General features: G+C 35.9%; 1 protein-coding gene across 1 annotated transcript; it reads right to left on the bottom strand.

The window, feature by feature from the left end:
* Nucleotides 1–881: 881 nt before the first annotated feature.
* ppp1r15b (protein phosphatase 1, regulatory subunit 15B) lies at nt 882–8,954 on the bottom strand. The gene is made up of 3 exons (XM_053623219.1): nt 8,145–8,954; nt 5,752–6,809; nt 882–2,178 (listed from the first exon to the last, which is right to left on the bottom strand). Exons 1-3 carry the CDS (start codon nt 8,299–8,301, stop codon nt 1,966–1,968), a joined length of 1,428 nt encoding a protein of 475 aa, XP_053479194.1. The 5' UTR covers nt 8,302–8,954; the 3' UTR covers nt 882–1,965.
* Between the last annotated feature and the right edge of the window lie 555 nt (nt 8,955–9,509).

The following is a 9,509-nucleotide window of genomic DNA, read 5'->3' as shown; positions in this document are numbered from 1 at the left end:
ATGGGAAAACTGATTCCCTAACCCCCCACCCCCATAAAGCTTGCTTGCTTGCTAAAAATAGTGTGTGCAACAGGGAGAACTTACAACTCTTACACAAAGAAAAAGATCTGCTGTGATAATGTATGTTAAAGATTGCCTACATTATTGCTCTGCTTTGCACCATGCAATTTGTGCTTCCACTGATGTGTCAAGGGGAGACGCTAATTGATTTCTTCTCAGGGGAATTTCATCATGCATTGTTTTTAACCCCTCTCTTACATACACTCTTCTTACAGGATTACTAAACTCTCTGACAAAAACAAGAAACCATATGAATACACATTTAAAAGAAAGGAAGTTTCTCAAATTAGCTAAAAAATACAGAGTGTAGCAGCAAAACATTTTGTATCCTCATCAGTTAAAAACAACAGCCTCATACCATATACAGTCAGGTCCATTAGTATTTGGACAGTGACAAAGTTTTGTAATTTTGCCTCTGTATACCACCACAATGGATGTGATTGAAGTGTAGACTTCCAGCTTTAATTCAAGGTGTTTAACAAAAATATTGCATTAACCATTTAGGAATGACAGATATTTTTCTCAAAAGTAATTGGACAACTGACTGATAAGCAGTTTCATGGCCAGGTGTGGCCTGTTTCCTCATTATTTTATGACAAATTAAGGAGATAAAAGGTCTGGAGTTGATTCCAAGCATTGAATTTGCATTTGGTAGACGTTCATGGGAACCCTCAATATGCTGTCCAAAGAAATGTTGTATGCAAATGTATGCAAATGTACTTTAGGAGTGGCCAAATCAACAATTTGGTACATTCTTAAAAAACAAGCAATGCACTGGTAAGCTCAGCAACACAAAAAGGCCAGGAAGGCCACAGAAGACAACTAAAGTGGATGATCACAGTATTCTTTCCTTGTTGAAGAAAAACCCCTTCACAACACCTAGCCAAGTCAAGAACACTCTGGAGGAGGTATGTGTATCACTGTCTGTATCATATCAAAAATCTACAATCAAGTGATGCCTTCATAAATGTAAATACAGTTCTGACACAAGATTAACTTGTACCAGAATTATGGGAAGAGAAGAGTGAAGAAGGAAAGGAAGGGCTTGTGTTCCAAAGCATACCACATCATCTGTCAAACATAGTGGAGGAACTGTTATGGCATGGGCATGTATGGCTGTCAATGGAACTGGGTCATTGGTGTCTATTGATGATGTGACTGCTGAATTCTGAAATGTATAGAACTATACTTTCTGCTCAGATTCATTCAAATGCCGCAAAACTGATTGGATGGCACTTCACAGATGGATAATGATGCAAAATGTACTGCAAAAGCAACCAAAGAGCTTCTTAAGGCAAATAAATGGAATGTTCATAAATGGCTGGGTCATTCACCTGACCTCAACCCAATTGAGCATGCTTTTCACTTACTGAAGACAAAACTCACAGAAAGATCCACAAACATGCAGCTACTGAAGGCAGCTGCAGTAAAGGCCTGGAAAAGCATCTCAAGGGAGAAAACTCACCATTTGGTGATGTCCATGGGTTCCAGATATCAGACAGTCCCTTACTGCAAAGGATTTGCATCCAAGAATGAAAAATAATCGTAATATTTATGTTTGTTAGTTTGTCCAATTACTTGTGAGCCTGTGAAAATGGAGGGATTCCATTTATTTTTGTTAAACCTCTTGAATTAAAGCTGAAAGTCTACACTTCAATTACATCTTGATTGATTAATTTCACATACATTGTGGTGTACAGAGGCAAAATTACAATAATTGTGTTACTGTCCAAATATTTATGGACCTGACTGTATGCCAGCTACATTTATGGTAAAACAGCTGTCACACTGTTACTTTCATTTGTTACTAGTCTACAAGGCACTGTAAAGAAAATATTTAGATTTGTTAACAGACTTGAGCCTGAAAAATGTGTGCGCAACACAACAGAGTTGTTATGAATATGCTTATTTGGTTAGTGTACTTTGGTGATAGATAAAAAACTTATCTCTGTGTGACCGCATGAAACAATATCCGATGGCCTGCTCTGTTTCCAAAATTCTCCTCTGGAAACGGTCCCTATCCCGAGCGTGCTCCTCCCATGGCCCCTTACGGCATGCTTGAAGAGCAAACGACCAAGCTCTCATCTTGTGAATTTGTACAACTGGAGAGAATTTCACCTAAAAAAGGAGATATAATATACATAGCACTAAAACAGAAATTAATTTTCAACCCACTGTTGGGCTGTGAACATATTACATACTGTAATTAATTCAAGCACTTGTAGTATAGCTCTGATATGACTAACTATGAAAGGTTGCTGCAGAACAGAAAAAAGTCAGTTAATTACAACATACAGTGGATTCAAGATTTTTATGAGGTACATTTTTTTTTTAACCAAGATCAGTCATGTAAGATCTTTTTCCACATTTAATGTGATACAGCAACCAACAAAATGAAAGTGAAAACCAAAGAGAAATGCTTTAGGGGGAAAAAAGAAAAAAAAACTTACAATAACCTGGCTGAATAAGTGTGCACATCCTTTTATATTGGGACATGTGGTTGTGCTCAGAATTAACCAATCACATTTGAACTCAGGTTCAAAAGTATTTACTATGCACCTGTCATCAATGAAGTGGTCTGATTAACCCCAAATAAAGATGTTTCTGTACGACTTTCTTGACATTACTCTCATCAGACTGCTTAAGCCGTGGTACGCAAAAATCTTACAAGCATGTATGGAATCTCATTGTCAAAATGTATTGATCAAGAGAGGGGTACAAATGAATTTCCAAAACATTAGATGTACCATGGAACACCATGAAGGCCACAATCAACAAATTGTGAAAATGTGGACCACAGTGACATTACCAAGAACAAGGACATTCCTCCAAATCTCACAAGAGGACAAGAAGAAACACAAAAAATTAATGGCTTCAGAAGATGAAGATCAACGTTTTGTAATGGCCCAATCAGAGCCCAGATGTACAGCGCCCTCCACTAATATTGGCACCCTCGGTAAATATGAAAAAAGAAGGCTGTGAAAAACTGTCTTTAATGTTTAAACTTTTGATCTTTTGTTAAAATAATAATAATAATAAATCCTCTGCTCTCATGAATATCAAACAATTGCAAACACAACACAGGTTTATAAAAAATATATTTGTTAAATATATGTGTGCCACAATTATTGGTACCCCTATGAATTCACATGAGAAAAATATATTTGAAGTATATTCCCATTGATATTTTACATTTTTTTAGTACACATGGGTGACTAGGAACATGAAATTGTTCAACCTTGACTTCCTATTTCACAGGGATATGAGATAAATACGAGGTAACACATAGGCCAAATTCCCTTAGTCATTCATAACAATGGGTAAGGCCAAGGAATATAGCTGTGATGTGCGGCAAAAGGTTGTTGAGCCTCACAAAATGGGAAGTGGCTATAAGAAAAGAGAAAATAGCAAAAGCATTGAAAATGCCCATTTCCAAAATCAGGGCAATAATTAAGACGTTCCCGTCAACTGAAAATGTTATGAATCAACCTGGAAGAGGATGTGTGTCTACACTGTCTCAACGGACTGTGAAAAAGATGGTTCGAGTGGCCAAAAAATCTTCAAGGATCACAGCTAAAGAATTGCAGAATTTAGTTGTGTCTTGTGGTCAGAAAGTCTCCAAAACCACAATCCGAAGTCACCTACATCATCATAAGATGTTTGGAAGGGTTTCAAGAAAAAAGCCTCTACTCTCACCCAAAAACAAACACAAGTGTCTTCAGTTTGCCAGACACTACTGGAACTTCAAATGCGATTGGGTTCTATGGTCAGATGAAACCAAAATAGAGCTTTTTGGCCACAAACACCAGAGGTGGTTTTGGCGCACACAGAGAGGTAGCCATATGGAAAAGTACCTCATGCCCACAGTTAAATATGGTGGTGGCTCTTTAATGTTTTGGGGCTGTTTTTCTGCCAGACTACCTGGACATTTTTTTAGGATACATGGCATCATGAACTATTAAATGAAAACCTGACTGCCTCTGCCAATAAGCTTAAAATGGACCGTGGTTGGATCTTCCAGCAGAACAATGATCCAAAATATACATCAAAAACCAAAACATACACAAAAATGGTTTACTGACCACAAAATCAAGGTACTGCCATGGCCACCCCAGTCCCCTGACTTGAAACTGATAGAAAACCTGTGGGGTGAACTGAAGTGGAAATTCCACCTTGAAATTTGAAGGATCTGGAGAGATACTGTATGGATGAATGGTCTCAGATCCCTTGCCATATATTCTCCAACGTCATCAGGCATTATAGGAGAAGACTCAGAGCTGTTATCTTGGCAAAGGGAGGTAGCACAAAGTATTGACTAAAAGGGTGCCAGTAATTGTGGCACACATATATTTAACTTTTTTTTTTTTTGATAAACCTCTGGTTTGTTTGCAATTATTTGATATCCATGAGAGCAGAGTATTTTTGTGATATTTTTTAAACAAACAATCAAAAGGTTAAACAATAAAGAAAATTTTTCAGACTTCTTTGCTCATATTTACCAAGGGTGCCAATATTAGTGGAGGGCACTGTAAATCTTATCAAAAGCTTTAGAGTCACTTTAAAGACTGTGCACAGGAGATCACCACACAATTTAATTGATTTAGAGCATTGTTACAAGGAAGAGTGGAATAAAATTGCCAAATCAAGATGTGCTAAAATGGTAGACTTAGCCAAAAAGTCTGAGTGCTGTATTACAAGTAAAGGATGCTTTACCAAACTATTAAGCTGTATTAGTGTGCACACTTCAATCAGTAGGTTTACATGGACAATAATATCCAATATTAACCCGATGAAGACAATACTCTGATTAAGAAACTACCATGTAAACAGCAATTTTTAATTACCTTAATTAATTTTTTTACTAATTACTTTTAATTAAAGTCATACTTTAAGTAAACACAAATCGAATTAAGACATGTGGAGTACTCCTGTTTTAGTCACATTATCGAGGTGTATTACAGACATGTAAACACCTTAATCACATTATTAACGTCGTGTGGGAGTTTTCACCGCATTTTGGGACAGGACACATACACACACGGCAGTGCTCAACCATTTTACGGCAAACAAGAGCACACGGCTACGTCCCAAACTGCATACTTACGTACTATAGGCCTATAGTAGGCGAAATACATGTATCTCGGCTACTATACAGTAGGTAAGTACGCGGTTTGCGACGCAGCCCAAGGCTTCAAGCCGTTGTCTATTAGCACGTATAGCATGACAAATAATTAACCGCACTTGAAGCATTTGTAAAATTTTTTAATAAAAACACCCAAAACCGTATACGGTACCATACGTGAAATTCTGGAGGGACGTCGGACAGTGTGGCGTGGGGACGTAATGACGTGTGCTGTTAATCGAACTATGGTCTATAACATGTAAAACAAGAACATGAAAGGAGTATTCTAAAGCGACTCATGTAAATACCTTAATCGCAATATTGTCTTAATATTTGTCTTACACAATATTGAGTAAGGTCACTAATTAGATTACTGCTGTCCATGTATATGTAGTCATTGATAGGTGCATGATAAATACTTTTGAACATTAGTTTGAATGTGATTGATTAATTCCTAGCACAGTCACATGTCCAATTATAAAAGAATGAACAATGAGTGTATAATAAGCACCACTGTGATGAATGACATACATTGATATTATTATTACTATTATTATTATTATTATTACCCTTTTCACAGTAGAAATTTTCTTTGTCATGCTGGCATCAACAGTCTTATTTATGGGCCTTTTCCAGGGCACTTTATCTGGCTTCTCCACACACATCTGAGGACACCGGTGACTGAAAACTTGCCTTTGCATCAAAATTGGCTTGGGACATCTAGTGCTTGTGGAGTCTCTGGATGTTTTAGGGCCTTTCTCATGGGAGTCTGTAAATGTGTGTGCACTGCTGAGAGGAGCTCTAAAATTCAATGGGTGGTAAGGGTCATCATCCCAAGACAGAGACTTCCACAATGCCTCTTCTTCATCTTCCGAGTTGACAGTCTCAGTGTTTCCTTGCTCACTAGAATCTGAGAAACAGAACACACTAGATGGTGTTGATGTGAAATCATTTCTTTGCAGACTTGATCCTGGTTGTGTTCTCTGTCTATTAGCAACTGCACTGGACATACATGCTGTGAAGTGCAGTGGGTGGTATGGATCATTGGAACACCTAAGAAGATCCCAGAGCCCATCACTGTCCTCTCGCTCTCTATCTATGGAAGAACTATCTGAGCTACCCCAGCTGAACTCGCTATCTGAACTTTGACTTTTGAAATTTAACCTTGACCAATTACATTCCACTCCTGTACAACAATCGCTCTGTTTCTGAACCTCATTTCCATAAAGAGTTGGTAGACATTCTTCATCTACTCTACCCTCTAAACCTGTATGAAAATTCCAGTCAAACCTGTGCTTCCAGCCAAACTGCTCTCCTACACATACATCTTCATTTTCATTGAGACACTCAGTTGCACAAGATACTAAATTGTCCACCAATGAGCAGCAGAGATCGTCATTCACAAGACTGGACAGGACAGACCTGGAATGTGAATTTAGGTTGAAAGGATCCTTGTTAAACCTTGACAGCGGATTTGGACCTGCCACTACAACATTCTTGTTACTTTCAAACAGTGATGACAGGAGAAAACCTTCGGTATCACCATGGGCATTCGTCATGTGCTGAATATGTTCTCCTGTGTCATCTGTGATGCGCAGGTGAAGTTCAAACCTGAACATCTGGAAAACTTAGAAACAAACAAAAGAGCTTTAAATAAGGACACATAGTAACACTTTATTTTAAGGAACACATATTGGGGGTTTATTAAGATCTTTGTTCAATAAAGTCCAAATTAGACAAATTAAACAGTTTATTTATAATGAATTCCACTTTACATATATTTATAATACTTATCTTGGTTCATAATTTATAAGTGCATTACGAGGTGTGGTAAATTATTAAATTCCACTTTTATGGAAGCTGATGAGCATGAATTAATCATCTAAATTCATATCTTATTAATGTTTAATTGGCAAATGTAGTTAAAGCTGTAGGTTCTAGATTGTGTCAAGTGACTTCTGCAAACTACTGAAGGAACTAATGCTTAGGACTAGGTGATATATCGATATAGCATCGATATCATGATAAATTATATTGATTAAAATTTTCTGAGATATCGGTATGGTTATGCATTTTTTTTGTATACATTTTTAATCATTACAAATTAAATGGTACTGAATGGATGCCACTGATTGGACATACATTTTTTTTACTTAAACTTCTTTGTCTTTGTAGGCATTAAAGAAAAGTATTGTCATACTCAGTTTAACATTTTTTTTGTTTTGTTTATTTTACTACTGTTTTACACACAGTTTGTTAACTACTTAGATTCGTATCGTAAAAATAACCTCAAATTTGGTGATATGATATTTTTGTCATATCGCCCAGCCCTACTAATGCTACAATATATGTCCCATATTCTAGTATTTATACACATTTAGTACTCATTATTTCAAATAACAATCCTGTTTTATATTGTTATTTTTCATCAGAGGTAAAATAAGTATTTTGGGGTTATGCAAGATACTGGACTATTGGTATTCAACCAAAAAGACATTAAATTCACTTGACTTGTGTGGGAAGCAAACTGATTTATTACAAACTGAAAATCAGTTTGTTTAATCAGCTATTATAAGCTCTTAAGTGACAAACTGTAGGTCACTTGATGCTACCTGGAATCCACAGGTATAGGGTCTTATATGTTTGTAGGTATACACTAATAAAAGGTGTCAAATAAGACCTTAATTAATCCACCGAATATGTGTACCTTGTCTGGTACTGGACAGAACAATATTTGAAGTGTCCTGTTTCTTAACAAATTTTCTCTAGTGTTCCAGAAACTATCTCACTATTACATAACAATTTACTTCCTTATTTTCTTAAGGCTATATGTATATTTTTGTAGAATGGAATTTAAACATATTTGAATCTTGAAATAAATCTTTCTCTGTCTGTGTGTCTATCTATTACATATTTGTTATTTAAAGTTGTGAAACACAGACCTATTGTCAAACTCACCTACCTGCCATTAAGCTGCAGCAGATGACTTGAAGCATTAAGCGGACGTTTTCCCACAGTACTGTCAGGATCTGTCTGGTCCACGGTAAAAGCGCCATGCCACTGTGGCTGAAGCGCTGCATCGCGCTTCGCTCTCTCGCCTTTCCAAGCACGCTTTTCATGTTCTTTCCGCAGCGAAAAATGGTCAGGTGTTCTGATAGTCCTCCCTGGCGGAGCTTTCCACAAAGCACCCTGTCGTTTGGTTTTGAATCTTCAAAAAGCACATTTTCTCTCTCGAGAAAATGCTAATAACTTCGAGCAAAAAATATTATTTCAAGCCATGTTTTTTTAAAGTGTTGTCTTTAACAACTTCATAGATCAGTCACTTACAACAGCCATCACTTGTCATTCACTCTCTTCGACCGCGGTGGTGTACATGTTGAAATATTTCCTTAATTTGCAGTTAACCACGCCCATAGTGTGTGTGTGTGTGTGTGTGAGAGAGAGAGAGAGAGAGAGAGAGAACGCTAGCTCACGTGCCTTCCTGAGATTTAATGCATTTTGTAGCCAGTGGATTATTTTTTTTGTTGTTGTGCTAATTAAATGTGTATTTTTAGTGTGCTAATAATTTTTGCAATGTGTTAATTAAATTTGTATAATCAGCACAGATTTCTTAGCTTCATTTTAATAGGCAATTACATTTTTAGTTTTTAATGTGTTCGTTAAATTTGTATAATCAGCACGGAATTCTTCGCATATTCTCACTTTTATTTTTTCAGTTGGTTAATACACTATTTATTTGCTTCGGAATTTTCAGCATATTTTCATCTACTTCCATATGGAGGACCATACCTGCAGAAATAAAAAAAAAAATGAATAAATAAATAAATAGACAGATAAATAAATAAACGTAATAATAGGAAAATACATAAAGGAATAAATGACGATGAAATAAATAGAATTCATTTTTAATTAAATTTAATCTTAAATTTTACATTTATTTCTTATTCTTTTCAACTTTTATTATTTATTCTTTTATTTATTTTTTCCATTTATTTTTATATTTATTTATTTATGTGTTCATTTATTTTTATATTTATTTATTCCCACATGTATTTATTTCCATATTTACAGTGGGGGAAATTGAATGAGTCAACATTTTTTGCAGTAAATATATTTCCAATAAGGCAATTCACATGAAATTTTCACCAGACTTTGGTATTAAATCAAGAAATCCATACATACAAAGAAATCCAAACATTAAAGTACATAAATAAAGTTATGTGTAATAAAAAGAAATGCCACAGGAAAAAAGTATTGAACATGCTAACTGAAATTTATTTCATACTTAGTGGAGAAGCCTTTGTTTGTAATCAACAACCACAGTATT

Source organism: Ictalurus furcatus, chromosome 4, assembly GCF_023375685.1.
Source record: "Ictalurus furcatus strain D&B chromosome 4, Billie_1.0, whole genome shotgun sequence".
Classification (NCBI taxonomy): domain Eukaryota; kingdom Metazoa; phylum Chordata; class Actinopteri; order Siluriformes; family Ictaluridae; genus Ictalurus; species Ictalurus furcatus.
This window is presented reverse-complemented; position numbering and strand designations above follow the sequence as displayed.